The 24,973-nt window shown below is 37.2% G+C and overlaps 3 protein-coding genes across 3 annotated transcripts; 1 reads left to right on the top strand and 2 right to left on the bottom strand.

Annotated features, from left to right (window-relative positions):
• Window positions 1-8,734: 8,734 nt before the first annotated feature.
• LOC127115788 (NADP-dependent malic enzyme) lies at window positions 8,735-10,292 on the bottom strand. The gene is made up of 5 exons (XM_051047242.1): window positions 10,156-10,292; window positions 9,791-9,942; window positions 9,600-9,705; window positions 9,438-9,503; window positions 8,735-9,341 (listed from the first exon to the last, which is right to left on the bottom strand). The coding sequence occupies exons 1-5, from the start codon at window positions 10,216-10,218 to the stop codon at window positions 9,225-9,227; spliced, it is 504 nt and encodes a 167-aa protein (XP_050903199.1). The 5' UTR covers window positions 10,219-10,292; the 3' UTR covers window positions 8,735-9,224.
• Window positions 10,293-10,329: 37 nt separating this feature from the next.
• On the bottom strand, window positions 10,330-11,825 carry LOC127108474 (GDP-fucose transporter 1). Its single transcript, XM_051045948.1, has 4 exons — window positions 10,896-11,825; window positions 10,738-10,825; window positions 10,540-10,658; window positions 10,330-10,452 (listed from the first exon to the last, which is right to left on the bottom strand). The coding sequence occupies exons 1-4, from the start codon at window positions 11,823-11,825 to the stop codon at window positions 10,330-10,332; spliced, it is 1,260 nt and encodes a 419-aa protein (XP_050901905.1).
• A 9,701-nt stretch (window positions 11,826-21,526) lies between these two features.
• Window positions 21,527-23,748, top strand: LOC127138350 (uncharacterized). Its single transcript, XM_051064782.1, has 4 exons — window positions 21,527-21,718; window positions 21,884-22,038; window positions 23,105-23,259; window positions 23,337-23,748. Exons 1-4 carry the CDS (start codon window positions 21,612-21,614, stop codon window positions 23,376-23,378), a joined length of 459 nt encoding a protein of 152 aa, XP_050920739.1. The 5' UTR covers window positions 21,527-21,611; the 3' UTR covers window positions 23,379-23,748.
• The last annotated feature ends 1,225 nt before the right edge of the window (window positions 23,749-24,973 follow it).

Below are 24,973 nucleotides of genomic sequence, written 5' to 3'. Positions count from 1 at the left end.
TTATTGCTAGTTTCTTTGATCAATGTTCATTACAAAAGGAATAATAATAAAAATACAATGAAAGCTCAAGTCTCCCAGGGGCGACTTCTTTTTGGGCGAAGATACGCATTGAGCCTTCGTTCCTCATTAAGCTGACTGGTAAGTTCTAACACTTTCTTCCTTTCTGCGACGAACTGAGTCTCGAAAGTATCCCTTTCTTCTCTCAATTGGATCCAGGATCTCTTTAGTTCCTCAATGTTGGTAGGCATATCTGGATAAGGAATGATCTGAGGAGCACCTCCTTCAGCTTCAGGTTCGACAATCTGAGGTCCGATTGCAAGGTATGGCATGACAAGTTCACGAGCTCTGGCGCGTACCCATCTGAGATAAGGTTCCATAGGAATAGAATTTTTCTGTCCTACCGTACCTCTCTTCACCATGCCCCAAGCTCGTACAAATCTTTGACAGTGGCCTTGGGAATCGTTGTCATAGTCGAACACAATGCCCTCGATGATCATTTCATGTGGGCCATCTCTTCGAGCACAACCAAACTGTCGCAGAGCTAAAGCAGGACTGTAAGTAATACCTCCTCTTATTCCTAGGAGTGGTACATTAGGGAACTCGCCACAACGATCAACGACGGTAACATTTTCCTTGAACTGAGGACACCAACAGATGTCTGAATGGGAGAGTGACATTATCCTTTGAGACCATCTCAGATTTTGCTCATTCTTCAAGACTGATTGAGGGAGGTGTGAAATAAACCACCTAGACAATAGAGGTATGCAGCACATGAGAGTCCCTTGCCTTTTCATGGTACGAGTGTGGAGGGAATGCAGAATGTCTCCCAGCAAGGTAGGTACAGGGTTATGAGTGAGAAACATCTTAATAGCATTCATGTCTATGAATTGGTCTGGATTAGGGAATAACACCAAGCCATAGATTAGCAATGCCAGGATGTCTTCGAAAGCACGGACGTTCATAACTTTTAAGAATTCTCGGGCCTTATTTGTCAGGAATTTGGCAAGTAAACCCTTAACTCCACTCCTTGTTACCCAATTAGCTTCGATGTCGGACTTCGTCATGTGTAAAGCTGCGGCAACCTCTTCAGATTTTGGCCTCTTTTCTAAACCACTGAAAGGTATTTGATCCAGGATAGGTATCCCAAGCAGCTGGGAGAATTCTTCTAATGTGGGTACCAACTGATAATCTGGGAAAGTGAAGCAATGATGTTTGGGATCGAAGAACTGGAATAGGACTCTCATCATATCTTCTTTGAAACCAGTGGTAACCAAATTGAGGAGATGACCGTGTTTCTTGATGAACTGAGCATGATCGGGAAGTTCTGACACTAAATCCTTGAGTTGAGGAGAGATTGCTACAAAATTGATCCGGATGGTCTTCCTGGAAGCCATAACCTGTTCAACAGAGCAAAGCTAAATTCCTAAGTCCTTGAAATGGTTAGTATGATGATGTTATGATGTTATGATGTTATGATGTTATGCAAGCACAAGCATGTCACACAACAATTATTCCTAGGTTTTAAGGCTTGCATGAGTTCCGTAGGTAAGTACCCTCCCCACTGAAGTTTGGTTGGTTCAACCTGTCCTAGAATAGTAACCGGGTTCTAGAAGGATCTCAGATCATCGATATTTCTTTAGGTCCACTTCAGTGCAACACCAAGTGGTTGACCGAAGCTTCCCTAAAGTCCAATCTCAAAGAGTGTAGTATCGAGTATCAACCAACCTCAGTCGGAACCGAAGCCAGTTATCTCACTACTTTCTAATGGCTAGGATGAGTCAATTAGGGTTCTAAAGGTCTGGTTAATGCTTTGATGACACCACGCGGAAGCCAAATTTTTCCTCAAATAACATGAGGACCATCAGGACAACCAAAGTGTCACATTAACCGTAGCTATCATTTTGACCATTCCAGTATACGCCGGATAGTCGCGATGATCTATTGCTACTTACCTAAGGTACACTAGATCCGGGTGTAGGATCTTTCACTCAAAGCCCCCTTAAAAGAAGGAATAATAAAACATAAATGATTTTTTTTTTTAAGATGGACCTCTCTTTGTAGTCCCCAGCAGAGTCGCCAGTTCTGTCATACGGTGAACTGGACTTTTTGTGGTTTTAATCGCAATGTCGCGGTTAGCAAGAGTCGCCACCGACTTTTCTTTTATCCCATAAGGAAAGGCGGAAAAGAACAGGAAAGACCTTAATTTAGGTTCTTAGGTTCGGGAGGTACTTTATACAAAGGGAAGGTATTAGCACCCTTTGTATCCATGGTTATCCATGGGCTCTTAATTGCTCAATCATTTATGTTTTCCTTGTTTGAAAAAAAGTGGTTGAGAAATGTATGAAAAATGTTTTGAAAGCGAGAATTTAACTTTGTAATGATTCTTGCATAAATGTATACAAAGTGGTTATCCCGTATAGTTTTTTGAAAGTAGTTTAGAAAATATAACTCGGCAATGATCCTAGTACGGATGTATGCTAAGTGGTGATTTTCTAAAAAAAGGATGTTTGAAAGGTGTGAGGTGTGAAAAATATTTTTTATTATGAATGAGCAATTAAGGTTACACCTGTCCGAGGTCTTTCCGGGCATTTCCTATCCTTATGAGGGTAAAACTGTCCTTACTATTGAGAAGTAAGTAGTTTTATCCTGGGGATGTAGAAGGGTCATCGTAGGGTCATCGATAGGTCATTGAAGGCAACAGTTGTGAGGATACCTTAGCATTCGAAGGGACTTTCATCATTTAACCGTAGGCTATACCGAAGGGTCATCGAGGGACGAAATCGTATTTCCGAAGGCAACATCCGAGGGACTATGATGATTTTACCGAAGGGTCTTTGCTAAGGATATCCCCATATTCGCGGGACATGACCGTAATATTGAAATTGTGGGGTAATAAAGAGAGGTCCGATATCATTTATTTAAAGTCCATGTTTTAAGTTCATTAGGTAATTAAGTCCATACTAAAATCAATGCATTAAAATTAATACATTAAAATTAATACATTAAAATTAAGACATTAAAATGAACACATCAAAATTAATTAGGCCACTTAGGGCGAGTCTCCACAAGGGTATCCCACAAATAAAGTGGGAGACCTAAACAGCAATCTTTTCCCGGGACATATGAACCTTTGCAAAATTCAGCAAACGGGTTAGAATACCAAATCAGGGTGCAATCGAGAGTTGCACCAAAGTAATAGGTAAACAAAGCATGGTTATGATAAAACAGGTCAGATGGGCAAAGATCAAAATAGGCCGAAGAACAGCGGCATCCATTACAACAATTCAAAGTATCCAGGCATACTTAAGTTACATGCAAAGCCTCAAATATATTTATGAATCTCAATTATGATATCACATGTGAATTAGGAACATAAAGCGATAATAGTAACGCAAACCTGTTTGCAATTGAGTCGCAACCTTGAATTGGCCGATCGGATAGAATTGAGCGGAGGTGACCTTGCTGCCGCCGTAAGATTAGATTCGGTAAAAAGGCACATAATAGTTTCCGTTGTAGAAACTATTGTGCGAAAAGAATTAACTAAATACCAAAAGGGAATCCGGAATTGCAAAAGAAATAGTGTAGCACTTGTAAAACACAATGCCTAAGCTGCTGGAAAAGAAGAAAAAATGCAAAGGCGAAAACGGCAAAGGAAAAAGAATCTCGGAAAAAGCTCCCTCTTTTAGGTTTTCAAGGCGGCTATTTATATTGTTGTCATTAGGTCATGCCTGCTGCCAAAAAAAAGTCTTCAACACGTACGTGGATATAGGGCCCAACGGATCTTCAAGTCTCCGAAGCGTTGCCTGCGCCCACAAAGTAGGGAATGGTGTGACGTTCGTCACACCATGTGTGACGCCCGTCACAGGGGTAGGCGTGACGCTCGTCACAGCCTCTGTGACGCTCGTCACAGATGCCACACCTGTGTTCTTGTACTTTGGGTTGGGCTTTGCTGTTTGGTTCGTTTTCTTTTCTTTTTGCACCCCTTTTCCTCCGCTTCCAAATAAACCACTTTCATATTATCACTATGTGAGCGTGTAGCGAGTAGGCCATTTTGGGTCATTCGCGAGCTGGGCCTTTGTTCCTTTAAGTGTCATAAAAATGAGTCGGAGCGCCCTGAAATGTCTTGAAATATTAATGGGCAAATTTTGGGGTATGACAGTTTGGAAAATGGTTTTTGAAATGGACTTGAAAATGAACACATAAGCCATCACATAGTGAAAATGAGAAATACACCTCCAATGAGCATGCAACAAGTGGCAATAGCTCATGACAGGTGTTTAGAAGGTGTATGAGGTGGCAGTGAGCTGTCATGAGCTGGCACATGAAATGACCATTTTGCCCCTAGCTTGAAAAGGACATTTCACTAATCATTTTGCATTTGGCTAATTGGTGTGATTAAGTGGTGATTAAGCTAGAGTATATATTCTTAATCATCTCTAAATCATAACAGAATTGATAATTCATCAAAATCAGATCCAAAACCTTCCAAATTCACCAAATCTCTCAAGAACACTTCACACCAAAATTCATCAAACTTCCTCAATTCTTGATCATTTGGCAAAGTGTTTGTTGATTCGAGCTTCATTCATCATCTATTTCTGCTGTTTTTGGAAATCAACCTCAGAAGCCTTGCCAATTGCGACTGTTGCAAGTGAAGTCTTCCATGGCCAATTCCAATTCCTCATGACTGGAGCAAGTTCGAGCTAGGCAAAGGCTTCTATTCATCTTCCCTATCATCAGGCTTGGACTGTTTTGAAGAAACACGTACAAATTCCTCACGAATCTTCACTGTTTCCAAATCAAGGTCAGGAATCGAATCTTGCCATTGCCTTAATGTTTATGTGTGTTTTGAAGAGCGTAGAACGTAGGTTATCATGATATAACTAGTTTTAGGAATGGATTAGTGTAGCTCATGAAATCTGGATTCAAAGTTTCGAATGCAAACCCTAGGTCGATCGATCCGTGAGATACATGAACATTTAGGATAAATTAGGACGATATTTGAGATCCTCGTGTTGAGACGGTTCCAACCATATGCGGTTTGTGGATTTTGGTGATGGTTCGTGGTTCTTCATGTTCTTGAGTTTCTGGAAAACGCGTGAGGAAGAGAGTGAAATTCTGGAAAATTAGCATGTTTGATCCACTTCTTCGTTTGAATTTTTGAATGAGATGTTTACCGCGCCACTGTTCAAGTTAATTACAATAATGCCATTCGTTCACTTTAATTAATTAATATACTCCAAATAATTATCAAAAAATCATAAACACCTTAAAAAATTCATAAAAAATTGTTTAAAAGTCAGAAAAATGTGTGGATTTTTTTTGTTGACTTCCTAATTCTCTCTAGAATTTTGTTGACCTATTTTTGGAAGTTGTGCTTGGAGGAAATTTAGTTTGACCTAGGGTTGTTTAACATGTATGCAATTTTGACACATTTTGCCATTTCTATTGTGAAATCCTCATGCTCTAAAAGAAATGCTTGAAAATTTTTGTGGTAATTGTAGACATGCTAATGGTGATTTACATGTACATTTTGTGAATTTTGGATACCTGATGATTGAGTTATGAATTTTTGAATCTAGGCGTGACAATTTGTGTCACACCTAGTTAGGTCATCTTTCTGGATTTATTTTCATGACTTATGCTTGATGGTTTGACTTGAAATTTTGCATGGATGTTCATTAACATGTTAAGATGCTATGTGTATTTTTCTGGATTTTTCCATTGCATTTTCAATTTGATTGGTATTTTTCATCTCTGTTGGTCAAATGTGCAAGTTCATGTGACATATGTTGGTAGATCTTGTGTGAGATGCTCATATGGTATTGAATGGCCATGAAATTTGGTATGGTGATTATAGACACATGATAGGACATCCCTGTTTTGGTCCCATTCATTTCTTTATTGTTTTCATTGATTTATGAATTTTTGAAGTGAATGCATGTGTTGATGCTTTGGTTTGGATCATATAATTGTGTCTGTTTTTGTTGATTTTCATTGACATAGTTCTCTTTGCCCAATTGAGCTGAAATTTGATATGCCATACCTTGAATAGGTCCTGTTTAGGTGTAAATTATTTGAGGATTTTTGGATTTGTTTTGATATGGAATTGGATGCAATAGTTCTGTTTGGATGTTGAATGTTCCATTGGACCTAAGTTGAATTGTTTTGTGCATGAAATGAATGTGGTGGATGATATAAATATGGGATTAATTGCTTTGGCTTTCTATTGGTGTTAATTTGAGTTTGGTTGAGAATTACTTGCTGTTTAGACTTTTTTTCTCCCTTTTGGACCCTAGGCTTGGCCTAGAGGTCCAGTTTCTCACATTTGCTTGATTTTTCAGGATGAAATGCATAATGCCTAAAGGGATTGAGCCAAGTTAATTCAATTGAGATTATTTGTTGTTTGTACACTAACATGACTTGGTTTTGTAGGTTGTAAAGCTTGGGCTTGAGCTTATAGCTTGCCTTGTTGTGCATTGACTTGTATAGTCTGACTGATTAACATTTGCTGTTTTCTGATTGGTTGTCTGAGATACTGACTGGTTAGCTTTTGTACAGGTACATTTAGTCGCTTCTAGTTCTTTTAAGAACTTGCTTGCTAGCCGCTGCTTGGTTGTGTAAACCGCTCGAGGTAGGTCCTCTTGACTTCATGTAGTCGGGGAGACCCGGCCTGTTATTTGGCCGGGCAAATGTCTGAAGTCCTCCTTAAGAGGCAATGATTGTGGTTGTTTAATTTTCGTGCCAAGCAGGTGAAAGTCCTTGATTAAGGCAATTGGTGGAAGCCAAGGGATATGCAATCTATCCCCCACTATTCTGTGAGTCGTCCCTCTGCTCGCACGGCTGTGTGTTGATGCATTGGGACACAAACCCAAGATCTCGTGCTGTCGCACAATCGAGTCAGAGTCTTTGAGCGTAGAAGGGTCCCTCCATTCTGGACCCACGCTCCTTTGTCTGAAGCTCTCCCTGGTCAGGGATAAGAGCTGTGAGGTCCCATCCTCACTTCACCTTTTCATCTGCTTCACCTTAGCCTCGTAATGGCAAGGTTAAGAGCGCCACCACCCATGTACAGATGAATTGCTTCGGCAGTTACACCTATTGATTGAGCCCATTTGTTTGGTTATAGTGTGTGCTATGTGAATATCTGTTTGAGATGCTTGTTCTCATTTGATGTATGCCTGTATGCTTGTATGCTTGCTTCCTGGATAGGAGTAGCTTGTAGTTGTGCAAGTAGGTAGAAACTCCAACGTAGGGTAACGATGCATGACAACACTAGGCTCGAGTCCAGCTCCCTGGTAGTGTGTCTTCCCTTGGTTTCTGGCTAGATTTTCTTTCCCTTGAGGGGGAACTACATCACCCTGATCCTTGTTCCAGACGAGGTATGTAGGCAGGTGGTCGTGCGAGACCACTCCGGGCAACCTTTTTCTTTTTTTGCGTGTGTTTACTTGTTATCTGATTGTGTGTTTGGCTCGGATGCCGACGTAAGTCCAGTGATTGGCTGTCGGGCTCCACGTTTGCCGTTTTGTGCGTGTTTTGGGTTCGGATGCCGACGTAAGTCCAGTGATTGGCGGTCGGGCTCCACGTTTGCCCTTTTGAGTGTGTTTTGGTTCGGATGCTGACGTAATTCCATCGAGTGGTTGTCGGGCTCCATGTTTGCCATCTGTTTGTGCGTTTTGTGTTGTTTGGCGTGCGTAAGCCGAACTACAGTGGCTCTGATTCTTGTTCCAGACAAGATATGTAGGCATAGGATGCGACGTCCTATCGAGCTCCCTTCTCCTAACCCCACCTGCGTTCCCTTGTGTGTGTGCACTACAACAAACAAGACCTTAGACAGCGCTTTTTTTAGCCTTAGACAGCGCTTTAAAGCGCTGTCTAAACCTCCGCTGCTAAAGGTTTAGACAGCGCTTTTTTAAATCTTAAAAGCGCTGTCTAAGCCCCCCCCCCTTAGACAGCGCTTTGGCCAAAAGCGCTTTATAAGACCCTCCTATTTTAATTTTTTTAGGTATACCTTAGACAGCGCTTTTTAAAAAGCGCTGTCTAAGCCCCCCCCTTAGACAGCGCTTTTCAAAAAGCGCTGTCTAAGCCCCTCCTATTTTAATTTTTTTAGGTATACCTTAGACAGCGCTTTTCAAAAAGCGCTGTCTAAGCCCCCCCTTAGACAGCGCTTTTGCCTAAAGCGCTTTCTAATCCCCCCCCTTAGACAGCGCTTTTTACAAAAGCGCTGTCTAAGGTATACGAAATTTTTTGAAGCTTTTGTTTTAAACCACATTTTTTCCAGGTTTATAAACCAGAATTTCTACCTGTTTTCAACCAGATTTTGACAGACAATTATCACATTTTATATATGCCATTTTGGCCTTTTTTCTACCAATTTTTGGCTAACAAATATATATATATATACCAATTCAAACCACTCATCTCAATCTCATTACTCACTCAACATCTCAATTAAGCTGATTAGTATTCAGACAGATCATTTAAGCTGTCAAAATGACTTTTATTTTGGGTCCAAAGTTTGATTATTTTATGAAACAAGACATTGACCCAATCCATTTAATGTGTATGATCCATTCAATTAATTTAGGTTAAGTACCTGTACCACCAACTTTTGATTATTGGATTAAGTATAGTGAAAAATTGTGTAATCCTTAAAAGCAGTGATTTAACTAGTAGTGAATGAATGAAGATATATAAATATAATTGTAAACAACACTAAATAAAGAAATTGAATGGATGAGTATGAAAGTGACGAATCCAATAGCAATGAATAAATTTTGTCTGTACAGATAAAGATTAAACTTAAGAACAAAACAAAATCTAATCCAAAATTCCCCAACCCAATTTAATTTAAAAGAAAATAAAAACAAGAAATTGAAAACTAGCTAGTGCGTGCTAGAATATGTGCGATTCATATTCACTGCACTATATAACAACAAATTCAATTCAATTTAATTTAAAATAAAATAATTTTACGGTGTGTGAATAAAGCTACGCCGTTTCGTCATTGTCTTCGTCCGAAAACAAACGAGGCCGTTTGGCGGTTACCGGTAACGGACTTTCCGCCTCTTGTTCACCGTTTCCGGCGAGATTGACGTTAATTTTGTTCTTCTTGGAATCACCAGCGGTGAATTCTACCGGAGACCAGAATTCAGTGAGAGGTGCGGGTAGGTTGAGGTCAAAGCCAACAAAATGTAGCCTCATATAAATACAAGTAAAATGTAGCCTCATATATATGTAATACAAACCTTCCCAGTTGCCCTCTTTTGTCTAAGGCCAATGTAAAACTCATCATTCAGTAATTTCTCATTATTTGTCCCCACGTCAATCGTAATCGGCAAACACTAGCAACCAGAAAGGGAAAATAAGAAGAATGAACAACAAAATCATGCATGATACAATGATAAAATGAAAAGAGACATTAGATGGAAAATGCTTACTGCTGAAGGACGAACTCCTCCTAGTGTTGAGTACAAAGCCAATTTACCAACAGGAATTCCCATACCCTGAAGCACATACAACACAGTTAAATCTATTTTACCATAAAATCAAGGTGAATCATAAGGTCTTAAGAGTTTGATTTTAATCTTGTTGAGAAATACCTGGCATCCGAGATCTCCGAGTCCCAAAATCCGTTCACCGTCAGTTACAACAATAACCTGAATACTCCTTTCTGGCCAGTTTTTCAAAACCTCAAGAATTTTACCCCTGCAAAAGTCAACAGCAGATGTATATAAGCCTGCAATGAATGCCGTCCTTAAAATTGTATACAAATGGAAAAATGAAATCATACTTTTCTTTCAAACTAATGTAAAGACCCTGAGGACGCTTGAATATGCTCCCATATTTCTGGCAAGCCTCGCCAACAACCGGAGTATATACAATCGGGAGTAATTCTTCAACATTGTCGATAAGAAGTTTATAAAACAGTCTTTCATTCCTCTCCTGTTGACCACAAAACAACATCATGCTTCTGTGTTACATTTCAACTTTCATATACTCATTGCATATAAATGTCACAAGTCATCATGTATTTGCAATGATCATGCATTGCAGACAACATGAGTAATACTAATAGCAGTATGATGAACAAAAGAATAACAAATATGATGTTGTTAATATCATGTAATAATGATGAGTTGGAGGGTGAATGCATGCCTGAAGGTCCATCATGGCCATGTACTTTTGCAAGGGAACCTCGTATTGACGGATGTTATGCATAAGTTTCTTCTCCTGGAGAAAATAAATAATACTATTGAGAACCAAACAAAGAAAAGGAAAACAAGATCCTGAAATATTTATCTGATTTATGGATAAAATAAATAAATAATACTATTGAGACCAAGGTGGAAGGTCATGATGGCTATTTCCAAACGTAACCGTTGCAGCCGATTTCGTGTCATAATTTGCAAGAAATGCAACACAAACACTACTACTTATGTAGTACACATGTGCCTATAAGATCAAATTAACAAAACAAATCTTCAACACAGTAACAATTTTGAACCTTAATTTTATCATGAACTAGATAATAGAATTTACCTCGAGGTTTTTCCCGAAATATGTGACCGTAGGATCCACAGCAATCAAAGCTGGCTCACACTGTTTTATTGCCTTATGCAAGTCTCTCAAATGTCCCCATTTTGGTTCATTCACAAGTCCTAACATTTTGTAACACTTTAAAATGTTTCTAACTGTTATAACTCAAAACACGCAAACAATTTAAACCTTAACGCGTACCATATTCGTCAATAGGAGCATCATAATCATAGCTTGTTGCAATGAAAAGACCACTCGATGTTCGACCAAAATTAGTCCCTCCATGATACTGCATTCAAATATAAGATATCAGACAAAAATCAAAGTTTCTATAACATAAACTTAGATGTAACATATACCATGTAGTAGTTAACAAAGGAGCCGCGATTTTGTATGAATCTTGCAACTGAGTATGCCAAATCTTCGATCGGTCTATGAGATATACCGCTACCAAAATCAGTGTACCTGTAGAACATGTAACAAAAAATTAAACATTTGACCCCAGTAACCGTAAAAGCAGTAGCCGAAACCGCTTTTCTCGCAGCAAATCCAAAGAAACTGATAAGCAAACCAAACACACAAGACAAAGAAACCGCAAGAAACGCAATCATCTCAAACAAACTCCCGGTACTCGAATTAATCGCATTCGAAACCTCAAAATTCTCTCCAGTTAGAAACCAAAAGAAAGGAGTAATCATTAAAGACAAGACATTGTTATAAAGAACAAAACCCCAAGTATTCAACCCAAGACTCATAACCATATGCTTGATATAAACCATCTCAGTAGTAATCGTAACCAAATAAGCAAAAGCCCATGAATAAGCGGTAAGAGTAAAACCCGAATCGGTAGCAACATAACCAACGGCACCAGCAAGAATAACAACAAGCGAGAAAAAAGTAAGGTTAGAAGGCGAAGGTTGACCTCGAAAAGCGGTATCAGCGAGAGCAACAAGAAGAGGGGTAAGAGATCTGAAAACAATGAAGGTATCAACGTTAGCGTGACGGAGTAGATTCGTGTTGGTGAAGATAGCGAGGAAGAAAACGAGTGCGGCAGGGAAGAATTTCTTGGCGATCGGAATGGTGAAAGGATCGTGATGAAGAAACCCTAATTTTCCGAAAAGGTAAACGCCGAGAGCTGAAGTGAGGTACTGTAAAGCGGTTAAGAGACCAGGGTAGTTGAATTGAGTGATGGCGTATTTGTTGATTATCGCTAACAAGCTTGAATAGAGAGCGTAACCTATCACCAAACCGCTTGTGGCGTAGTGCGGTGGCTTGGTTGATGATGACATTGTTGCGGTTTTTTTTGAAGGATTCAACAATGGTGTGAATTGGTTGGGATTTTTTTTTATGGTGTTTGAAAATGAAGTGGATCATCGACACTAGAGAAAAATGGGGTTTTTAGGGTTGATTGGATTGGAGGAAATTCGTGTTTGTGTGTGTGTGTCAGTGAAGTGTAAATTGGGAGCAGAATGAGTAGAGGAAAAATGAAGAGGGAAAGAGGACAGCGCTTTTGTTTTTAATTTTTTTTTTTAATTTAAAGACTTTAGACAGCGCTTTATCAAAAGCGCTGACTAAGGTCTATATTTAAAAGCGCTTTCTAAAAGCGCTGTCTAAGGGGGGGTCTTAGACAGCGCTTTTAGAAAGCGCTGTCTAAGACCCCCCCTTAGACAGCGCTTTCATTATTCTTTTGGAACATTTTCCGTGTTTTATTTTAATTTTAACCTTAGACAGCGCTTTCTTTTAAAAGCGCTGTCTAAGATGCGCTGTTAAAACTCATTTTTGGCGTAGTGGTGTGTGATGTTTTAGCAACCTATTCTTTATTTTAGAACGTGGATCCCGTCGAGTACGACGGACGTGAGGGGTGCTAATACCTTCCCCTTGCGTAACCGACTCCCTTACCCTTTCTCTTTGGTCGCAAGACCATTTCCTTTCCAGGTTTCTCTGAGCGTTTCCTTTCCCTATCTTGGGATAAATAACGCGCAGTGGCGGCTCTGTGTTGTGTTTTTATTTGAGTCCCGCCGGTTGATTTTTCGCGGATGCGACACTATGCCAAGTTCACTAAGGAACTTTTGATCCAAACAACTTCCTTTGCTGCTCTTGAGGCAACAATATACTCGACCTCGATTGTAGAATCAACAACTGTATCTTGCTTTGAACTTTTCTAGCTCACAGTGCCACCATTACGCAAAACACATAACCATTGGAACCATTCATATTAAAGCGTCTCAGCACTTTGTCTATGTACTCTGACTTAGGCCAAGCATTTTGTGATCTATCTCTATAGATCCTGATTCCTAATTTATAGGCTGCTTCACCTAGGTCCTTCATAGAAAAGCATTTCCCCAACCAAGACTTTACTTGTTGCAGGGTAGGGATATCGTTTCCAATGAGTAATATGTCATCTACATATAATACCAGGAACACGATCATGCTCCCACTAACCTTCTTGTAGACACAAGGCTCATCTTCATTTTTGATGAATCCATGAGTAATACATCACCTTGATCAGATATCCATATATCTCAGGTAGGTGACATATCCTGCCTGACCTACGCTGGTCTTGTTCTACTTGAGCAGGTTGCTCTTACACAACTATTTGTGTTTCCTGCTCTTATTCATCCATAGGTGTATCAATGCCTTGTGATTCTTGAATTTCTTCAAGCTCTACTTTCCTCCCACTGATTCCTTTGGAAATAAAATCCTTTTCTAGGAAAACTCCAGTTCGAGCAACAAACACTTTGCCCTCAGAAGGATTGTACAAGTGACACCCTTTTGTTTCTTTAGGATACCCCACAAATAAGCATTTGTCAGATTTGGGCTCAAGCTTAGTTGAAATTTGTCGTTTCACATAAACTTCGCAACCCCAAATCTTCATGTAAGACATATGTGGTTTCTTACCACTCCATATCTCATATAGTGTCTTCTCAACCTTTTTGGATGGAACACGGTTAAGTGTGTAAGCTGCTGTCAATAGTGCATGTCCTCAAAAGGGGTTTGGAAGATCGGCGTGACTCATCATGGATTGGACCATGTCTAACAGAGTTCGATTTCTTCTCTCAGATGCACCATTCAATTGGGGTGTTCCAGGAGGAGTGAGTTGGGATAGGATCCCACACTCTTTCAGATGGTCATCAAACTCTAGGCTTAAATACTCACTGTAACACCCTTCTAAAATACCCCAATAATTAATTAAAACAACATATAAAACTCAGAGTAATTATGCAGTTAAGGGTGTCACACACAACACTGCACACCATTCAACAGTATCACGGTCATGCCCTTTTATTAATTCAAAACATAAACAATTGCATAAAACGCAGCGGATAGAAATCTCATCAATCATGTAAAACATGTAACATATTACACGTGAAATTATTCAACAAAATAAAAACATCCCGTCCCGATGTTACATCTATCAGAGCACGACCCACTACGGAGACTACACTAGACTCCAAACACTAGCTTCTACTCAATCAATGCTCGTTACCTGAAAAATAGTGTAAGGGTGAGTTCCTCAATCGATATACCAAGCATTATAAAATATCATGTAATGCTAAGTAAATAACACATTTCATCACCCAATTCAGATTACACATTCAGTAACAGCAATATCAACTCAATCATACTCGACATCAACACAACACACAACACACGTATAATACTGGAATACATCCATTCATATTATACGCCATACATCAATTATGCAATGAGACTCCATGCATGCGGTACCGACTCTTTGTGAACATATAGTTCACCTCACCGTCCAAATCCAGGCACGGCTACCAAGCCCACTAGTCCCACTCATTTGAGACCTAGTGACTCACTCACTAATTCCTCACCATGGGAATTAGCTACCACCCCAAATGGGCCATGCTATGCACGCTAATCACCTAGCATGCAAACATCAACAACAGTCCAAAATAACTAACTCACTAATTCCTCACCATGGGAATTAGCTACCACCCTAAAGGCCACAATATGCATGCTAATCGTCTAGCAATGCAACATCAACAACAAAATCCACAATGGACATATGCTCACACTCTAAGCCATACAACAGTCCATTCACAATTGCATACATAACATGTACATTCACAACATTATGCATACTATCAACATCATCAAAACATGTATCAAAACATCATATCATGTTAAATAATTAACCACAGTATTAGCACACTCTACTAATACCTATACTGCTCAAAATAGAGGGAAGTAATCCCTATTACATCATACGCCACTATAGGCCAAACATCAATTATGTACACAACATTAAAATGTCCATTTTCCCACTTTTCAACAGTGTTAACCGGTTAACGCCCTGGGTTAACCGGTTAACGCAGCACAAACACACCTTCTGGCAAAACGCAACAGTGTTAACCGGTTAACGCCCTGGGTTAACCGGTTAACGCAGGCAAAACAACACTAATTTCACAATTCGCAACAGTGTTAACCGGTTAACACCCTGGGTTAACCGGTTAACGCAGACAAAACAGCAGTTCCTGCGCTAACACAAAGCAGAATGCAGAATTCTCCGCATTTTCCGCCGTTGGAGGACTTCCGGACCTCCGATTCCAATTCCGTAAAAAGCCATACGTTAGGGAAATTACAACACACTCAATTCCAGGTTCAATTTCAGTTTTTACACAACATATCCATCACAATTTTCAGCATTCAACAATCCCAATTAGGGTCAATTCAACGGCTTATCACTACCCATTACATGCTAACCCATAATACCCATTAAACGACGATAAACCCCCCTTACCTGAGTTAATCCGGCAACTTTGAGCTTCAAGCTTTCTCCGTTCTCCAACCCTTGCTCTCTAGCTCTTCCTCTTGCCCTTTCTCCACTTTCTCAATCGCTTCTCTGTTTCACGTGAAAACTTTATTTTCCAAATGAGATTCTTTTTCCTTATTTCCAACTTATATATTTTCCACTTTATATTATTATCCCAATAATAATAATAATAATTCAATTATCTAATTAAATTAATAAATATATTATTAACTTAATTTAAATAATTACCATATTATTATCGGGGTGTTACACTCACCACCTCGATCTGATCAAAGAGTTTTAATATTCTTACCTAGTTGGTTTTTTTTACTTCATTCTTGAATTCCTTGAACTTTTCAAAAGACTCTGATTTGTGTTTCATTAAATACACATAACCATATCTACTGAAATCATCAGTGAATGTGATGAAGTACTGAAAACCTCCTCTGGCTGGTATGTTCAGTGGTCCACATACATCAGTATGTATGAGGGCCAAAAGATCATTAGCTCTTTCACCTTTTCCTGTGAATGGAGACTTTGTCATCTTTCCAATTAAACAAGATCTGCATGTCTCATATGATTCATAATCAAAAGAGTCCAACAGTCCATCTTTATGGAGTTTGGAAATGTGTTTCTCATTTATGTGACCTAATCGACAATGCCAAAGGTAAGTTGGATTTAACTCATTGGGTTTCATCCTTTTAGTATTAATGTTATAAACTGGCATTTCAAGATCAAGGACATATAATCCATTGTTCATTTGAGCAGTAGCATAGAATATATCATTCAAATAAATTGAACAACAATTGTTCTTTATTATGAATGAAAAACCGAACTTGTCCAAACAAGAAACGGAATTAATATTCCTGCTAATTGCTGGTACATAATAACAGTTCTCTAACTTAATTATTAAACCACTAGGTAAAGTCAATACATAAGTTCCTACGGCTAAGGCAGCAACCTTTGCTCCATTGCCAACTCGTAGGTCGACTTCACCTTTTGCCAAATCTCTACTCCTTTTTAGTCCATGCACATTTGTACAAATGTGAGAACCGCATCCAGTATCTAATACCCATGATGCAGAAGTAGATAAATTAATTTCAATAACAAAAATACCTGAAGTTGAAGTCTCTACTCCATTCTTCTTATCTTCCAGGTACTTTGGGCAATTCCTCTTCCAGTGTCCGGTCTTACCGCAATGGAAGCAGGTGCCTTCTTTTGCTATGCCTCCACTAGGCTTCAAAGCAGCAACGGTGGGTTTGGGTTTGGCAACTTCCCTGCCTTTCCCTTTTTCATGTTTGAGGACAATCCTCATGTTTCGGTACCAATCTAGAAAATTTGTCCCAAACAATTTTTCCTTATCAAGGATTGGTCGCAAGATGTTGTTAGAGGTGTTTGCTGTCATGATAATCTACATAAGGATTAATGAGAATATAAGTATCATTGACATATTTAATTAGGCCTTTAATTAAATATGCTCCCACTATTTTACTCAAAACAAATGACCCTCATCATTTGATTCGGAAAATCCCGTTGGAAGATTTTCTAGTGGGTCGAGATCCATATTTCACTTCGTTCTAAGTCCGCGTAGGCGGATTACACAAAATTAGGTTATTTAGGTAGGAACTCCTTCCAATTGTATCTCATACAACTCTCCAAAATTTCAGTTGGGTGAATAACTCCTTTTTCCAATCCATCACATGGATCATTCCCAACTCTTGCTTCTAAACATATATAATAAAATTATAATTAAGTTTGACTCATCGTTTTAGCAGTTGGATATTACAATTATCCCATCGCACCTTAACTAATACAAAACATGCACCTCGCGTAGGCGAAACCTACATTATTCGATACTAGTCTTGATGAGTGCTAAAACTTGGAAAACAAACATATATAATATTCTCATAATTTGTTTAGTTAAGTTTGACCCATTGTTTTAACAGTTGGATATTACAATTATCCCATCGCACCTTACTAATATATAGATCATGCACCTCGCGTAGGCGAAACCTACATTATCCGATATTAGTCTTGATGAGTGTTAAAACTTGGAAAGCATAAACTTAATATTTAATTTGAGGGAATTGCAATTTTTCTGATCTCACCGACTTGTTTATCATATAAACCGTCTATCACATGCATCAATATACATTCACATGAATCAACATACATACATACATAATGAAATAGTTATGGCCCCTAGCACAATTGTTCTCCCAAGCCCATGAGAGAACCTAAGCTAACCTAACAACGATCTAAGCTTCTCCAAGCAAGATCTTCAAGGTTGTCCTCCTTTGGCACTGGCTTCTTTGCTTTCTTCATATCATTACATTACATAAAAGAAACTCGTTTTACATACGAGGGAGTGAGATGAGAAAAGAAGTTACATTTGGGAGATTAAGAGAGAGGCACGACACACAGGTCGTATTTTAAAACCCAAATCAGAATAAAGGAAAACTAAGGCCATAACCGATCACCACAAGACAATAATAAACACTTTATTATTATTATTAATTCCTTTAATTAATTAAAATCAAATTAAATTTCGACGACCGATCACACTACGCAGAGTTAGCCGGGGGTCCGCTGCCCGGTCAGCGGGAACGGGTGTTCCGCTGCCCGGTCAGCGGACGGTGGTTCATTTAAAATTTTAATGAATAATTCATTTAAAATCGACGTCGCTTTTTGCATCAACACTTGATACTTTAAAGGTGAATTTTGCCTTGCGTTAACCGGTTAACCATATGCGTTAACTGGTTAACACTATTTGAAAATCTGTTCAAAAAATTGTTTTCTGCCTTGCGTTAACCGGTTAACCAAATGTGTTAACCGGTTAACACTGTTTAAAAAAACTTAAAATTTTATTTCGTATTGCGTTAACCGGTTAACCATATGCGTTAACCGGTTAACACTGTTCCAAAAAATGTTTAGAAAGCACAACTCTTGTGTAGTCACAACCCCAATCGCATAACTCTCTAACAACACAACCCTTGTGCCGTCACTAACCCTGATGCACCAATTTCAAACCGTCAAACACATCTCGATTGTTGATTCAGTATGATTGATCAACACGTCATTGCTTCACCATACTAATGTCGGATCAAGAAGCAAAAGACCATTGATCGCTCAAAGGAAAACAACCATTGAGTGTTTGAATGAACGAAACGAGAACACTATATCATATATAATGTATTTTGCATCAGGATTACATATATCATATATATATAACTTGATCGATCTCAATTTAATCTTTGATCCATTCTGTCTTTAATCATATTAATACAGAACAAAAACAATTATCAGATTCATGGTTTCGTAAGTGGCTTTGATACCACTGAAAGAGAATTGCCATCCAAGGCGCAGCGGAATTTAAAAATTTCTCCATTTAGTGATCCTTACGGATGGGCATGATCAGTGATAGAATCGTTACCTCTTGTGGCGATTCAAACCTTTGGTGCAGATCTCTTGTAACGATCAAAACCTTGGATACAAATCCACGGAGCGATCACAAACGTTGAACGATGACAACGTCTCTACTCAGTCCACACGAACGGGTTCCTTCAATCTCAGTGCTAGCTGGTATGAATGAAGGCTTTGAGTGAGAAAGAGAGAGGGAAACGAAATTCCAAGTCTTTACTTGAGTTTCAATCTAAGTGATAATGCTTCTACCCAAGGGTTCTATTTATAGAACCACTTGTGTGGGCTTCAAGCTAAAAAGCCCACTTAAGTGTATTTTGGACCATATCTCATAATATGCCAAAATCACTTAAGTATTTGGTACCTTACCATATTTCGTATTCCACTTAAGTGCACCGTACCTTACGGTGTTCCTTAGTTAATCTATCTCTCATCAATCCGTCCTTTGTGTGTGACCCTGTAGGTTTTCGCGACGTTGGCAATTATATTAAATCACGCATTTAACATAATAAACAGTGAGCGGTATCTAGCAACACATCACTGCTACCCAAGTCACTAAAATGTCATGTGATCTGACAAAACCTCTTGTGATAATAATTATGTGTATAATTACCCCTTTGCCCTTATGTCTATATTGAACACAAGGTATAGACCGTGTCATCCTTGTCCAGTTCAATATTGGGCCCATAGACATTTATCCTGTTACGCAGGATGAGCAAATTCCATCTAGGTCACTCATGTCCCTCAGCATGCTTCGTGGAGTACCCATCAACTGTCTTTATGGTTATCCAGTTACCGACAACGTTGGATCAGCAACAAAGCACTCGACTCTACATCTAGGGTCCATAGTGGTTTCAGGTCGAAGAGTGGTATACACCATTATCACCATGAGAATAACTTATGACACTTTGCATAACTTTCTATATAGTATTCTCATAGCGGGTCAATCCGGTATAAATATTACTCTTAATATTCATACCTATGTTTAAGACTTGTTAACTCTTTATCCATGATCCATGAGATGTGATCGTCAGTCTACAAACATAATAGTCTTAATGCTTTAATGTTATCCTACTTCACAATAAAGCTCGACTACGGATACTTTAAGAATAGTGTCCTTATGTTTAATGTGATCTCATGATTAAGTCATACTTGATACATTAAACGGACTAGCTATTCTAGGGACTTTATTAATCAAACATAATAAAGAAAAAGCCTTTTATTAATTAATAAATAATTCGATACAAGTACCAAAAGTATCGGCCTCTAGGGATTACACCAACAATATTGTCATCCTTATCATTGTTAACTTCAACAACATCATCAACTACAACATTTTCATCCTTGTCATTGTTAACTTCAACATCATCATTAATTATAACATTGTTATCCCTGTCATTGTTAACTTTAACATCATTATCAACTACAACATTGTCCTCCTTATCATTGTTAACTTCAACACCATTATCAACTACAACAATGTCATCCTTATCATTGTTAATTTCAACATCATCATCAACTACAACATTGTACTTTTTATCATTGTTAACTTCAACATCATCATCAACATCAAATCCATGAACTGCCCCATCCTCATCATTTATCTCAGGGTTATCAACCATGTGCTTCACATATAGATCAATCAAGTCGAATCCACTAAGATCTTCTATGAGTTTCAACACATCAACATCATAGTTTAGGGGTTTAAGTCCTTTACTAAAGCTAAACCCAATGTTCCAATACCATAAATATTTCATGTTAAAATAACCCTCACTTTTAATCAAAGACTCCAAATCCATATAGGATAAATAGTTAACATTCGTCTTCCAACTCATTTATATCACTACCCCACCTGTATATCATTTAACAGGGGAGTGTACAAGTCCCCCCTTATGATATAATCTTAATATAATATTGTGAATCTTAGCTGGCATGTAAATCATTTTTAACATGCATATTAATGTTTGTACCTATGGACCACATTCATAAGCAATAACATTCAGAAATAACACACATACCCGAGACAAAACTTCCCATTTTCGTCTATTTTCCATGAATACCGTGGGTTGTTCTTCATCGGAGAAATGTGTAGCTGAAACAAACGAAACAAGGCGATTAGTGCTTCGAACTGAAAAGGGACAAATGTGTACCAGAGCTCAAAAGGCATTTTGGAAGATACATATACCAGTTTGAAAGTTAGGTTCAAAAATGAAAAATTAGGATTCAGAAACTAAAGCGAGAAGATGAAGGGAACGAAAGAATATGAAATAATGTGATTTAAATGAAAAATAGCGTTTAATTATTAATTAAAATTGAAATAAAAATAGATTTAATATAAAACTGAAAATATCAATCATAAACATAATAAATATAACATGACAAAATCTAATACACATGACATAAAACATTAGCTGTCACACCATTAAAATCCTGCCCGTTGGAGGACTAAAGAAAAAGTAAGAAAAGTGAATTATGAGAATAAAAAACTAATTTATTTAAAAATGGTGTAAAAATTAAAAATATTAAATTAGAGAGACTAAAAATGTATTTATGTATAATTTTTTTTATATACATAAGAGATATTTAGAAAATATAGATGAATTAACTAAATAATTAACAATTGTGAATTAATATAAAATGTTTATGGGGCCATTTAAAAAACAAGGTGGGTATAATGGATGTATAGTCAAATGCAATATTATAGTGGGAGAGAAGTTAAAAAGAAGAATTTATGCCTACCCAATTAAACTATTTATTTGTTGCTATAAATCAAGTTGAGTTTGAAAGTTAAAAAAAACTAGTTACTACTACGATTTTTTGGAGGAAAAAAAGAAAATCAACGCACAAAGGGAAAAAAAAATCCCAAAATTCGAAAATGGCGAAAGATATCGAAACTCTCACAGAAGATGAAAGACGCGCACTTCGCGGTAGCAAATTCGCTCCTCTTCCCACCCTTCCTCACTCCAACAAACCCAAACCTAGGTTCTTCTTTCTTCCTCTTTTTTCTGACGTATTTTCCTCCTTCAATTTTACAATTCATAACTAACCCAACCCATAGGTTGAAATTTTTTATTTTGGAATCACGGTTTCGTATCTAACCCCTTTAATTTTAGTGGGTATGATTTGAATTTTTGATTCATGTGACAGATTGGCTCATCCCGGTGGACCTGTTGCCACAAATAAAGCAGCGGCTTTGGCGAAGTTTTTGGAGAGGAAGTTGAAGGATCCTAATGGATTGGCATCTATTAACCCTGATCTTCTTGAACTTGCTGTTAATAATGCCAAACAAACTGTTTATACAAGTAACTATTTTATAGTTCTTTCTTATATGCCATTTTATTTCATTATTAATTGATGTAGAGATTGGTTTAAGACTTGTTACTGCAATTATTTATATGAAATGGAGTATGTTTCTTTTTCTTGATTTTAGTTGGAATTATGGGTTTGGCTTGGCTTGTGATAATTTGATGCATATTTGTATCCTTGACTCTTGTCCTTGTTTAATAAAAATGCATTGTGATTGTCTGTAACATGTCTTTCTCGACAAATATAGAGTATGATAAATCCCTAGAGGTTGGTCTGTTGGTGAAGGCTTGAGACCTGGTAGTATGCTCCTTTCGAGGTCTCAAGTTCGAATTCCGCTAGGTGCGAACAATATCTGTGTTGGGTCAAGACATGGTGGCTACAATAGTGAATGTGATTTTTCTGGTTCCATGGTTGAGTTTGCTTGCTTGGTTGTTGGTAGTATTAAACGAGGAAATTTTAATAGATCTATACTATACTATCTCGTGTCTTGGGTAGTACCTGTACATTTGTTTGCACGCTTGTGCCGTCGTACATATATACATGTATCCATTACCATATTTGTGTCAGTTTTATCCTTCCTTCGATATTTACTACCTCTTATTTTATTTTGTTTGTGTCAGTTTACATGTATGCCCTCTTCTCCCTTAAATTGGTACAAATGGCTTTAGGATAATCATAATCATGTTATTCCGGATGACAGCTAGTTTCTTTTTAAAATTTGTACCCTTCTTTCTAATCTTTGATTTATAGAATGTTTGGAACTGTCCAAGGCCTGATCCGTTGACCATATTATAGAAAAATTGTGACTTATTTTGCAATTGCCGGAAACCCGATGTCAACAAAATTCACGGCCACACACACACACCATCTCTTAGAGCCTCATTAAGGTCACAACGTTCACACATCCCCTCTTTTCACTTGTAACAATGTTGTGTCTTTAAGTTTCTATAACCATAACATTAATCAGTTATAGCCATTCAATTACTAATATTTTGTGTCTCTCTTCAATTGAATTTGTAATAGTCATCAAGTGTTTTATTTTGTGATTCTCTTCAATTTTAGGTGGTACTTCAAATTCCGGAAGAAATGTTCGGCATGTGGAATCCTTTGGCGACTCAGATGCTGGTGAAGAGGAACAGAATGACCTGCTTGTTATAAAGGAATGCAAGAAGAAGAGAAAGAAGAAGAAACAAAAGAAGAAAAATAAAAGACGAAAGGTCACTACTTGTTAATGTGATTGGTTATTTTCTTACAGACTTTTACAATGTTAATAACTAGGTTTGTTTTGCTGCAGGAAGTTGAAGACGCTGGATATGCTGTGATGAAAAAGCCTTAACAGGTTTTAGTTCTGATTTTGTTTAAAGCAGCGTACTTTTGGAGTTGAGGATTGGGCCAACGATTTTTTGTACCATGGTTTCTTTCCTCAACTGATAAGACCCGGTTGTTGTTGGTTTCTTTCCTCATCTGAATTTGCTCATTTGCAAGTAAAATGGAGTCACAGATGAAAATAGTTTGATGGAGCTTTTGCTATAATTAATGTTTTAGATGCGCTTTGCCTGTAAAATACTATTGAAAGATAGGTTAGAAGTTAGAAGTTGAAGGAAACTTTTCCTATAATTAAAATTGTCTCACTTTATGAAGTTAGAAGTAATCTCCTTCAATGATGCAACCATTGAACACAAATAAATTGATATCTATTGTTACAATGTGTGGTGGATTTCTAGAAAAAAAATTCAATTGCACACAAAAAGTTCAAGTTTATCTCACTAAAACTTAAAAAAAAAATTTGGATGCAAACATTTTCATACATTGATTTTACAACATAGAGATTATTTTTATAGAAAAAAAGTATCACGGAAATAGCGATCTTTTCAAATTTTTGTTATACATTTTTAAAATAAGGTAAAGGTCAAGAATAAAAGTCATCTCAAGTTAATTCATAAATTCTTTGAGATGTTGATTTTTATTATCAACCTTAATTATTTTTCTATTAAGCTTCATCATAAGTTACAAGTTGTCAAATTAAATGAAAGGAGATTAATTACTATGCACTGCCAGTGTAAAAAAATTTATACTGTCGATTCATTACCATCACCCGTTTGCATTATTTTATAGGTTTTTAAAATAAAAGTCAAACTTATTTCAATATTCAATGGATATTATTGACTAACGGTGTAAAATTCTTTTACACTTTCAATCCTAAATGAAATTGAAAATTTGTTAGAGGTTGGTGGAACGAGTTAGGAATACTTGTTGGGATCAGTCTTCTTTTTTATATGTTATGTATTTTATACATAGTTTGGATATATCTAAGAAACAACTTGTAATGTTTTTTTTTTTTTAAATTGCTAACACTATCCCAAATTATAAGTTCTTTTATTAAAAAAATTATTTTAAATTATAAATTACTTTAAATTTCCAATATAAAATTAATGGCATTTTTTCCAATATATCATATATCATTTATTAATATATATTATTTTAATTCAAGAGAAATATTCAAAATATCTTATAATTTGAGACAGAAAATAGTAGGTTCAATGATGATTGTCGATGAAAAAAATGCCAAACAATACTTACAATTAGTAAATTAAATTATGGGAGACCTACCAATTACGATAAAAAAGAATAACAATTTTGAATGAGATCAATTTTCTTCTAATTAGATACTTATTCTGTCCAAAACTATAAATTATTTTTTACATTTCACATAAATTAAAAAACCTAGATAATTAATATAATTAATGTTGTATGAGAAATATAAATTGGGTCTGATATTAGAAAAAAATTCATTAATATTATATTTTCAAATGTAAAATAATTTATAATACGAGATAATTTTTTTTCCGAGTGATTTACAATTCGGGAAAAAGAGGGTTTATTATGAATGATATTATATGAACGAAAAATGTGATACGTTAGATCATGAGA

This window comes from Lathyrus oleraceus, chromosome 1 (assembly GCF_024323335.1).
Source record: "Lathyrus oleraceus cultivar Zhongwan6 chromosome 1, CAAS_Psat_ZW6_1.0, whole genome shotgun sequence".
Classification (NCBI taxonomy): domain Eukaryota; kingdom Viridiplantae; phylum Streptophyta; class Magnoliopsida; order Fabales; family Fabaceae; genus Lathyrus; species Lathyrus oleraceus.
Note: the sequence above shows the minus strand (reverse complement) of the source record. Positions and strands in the feature narration are given on the sequence as shown.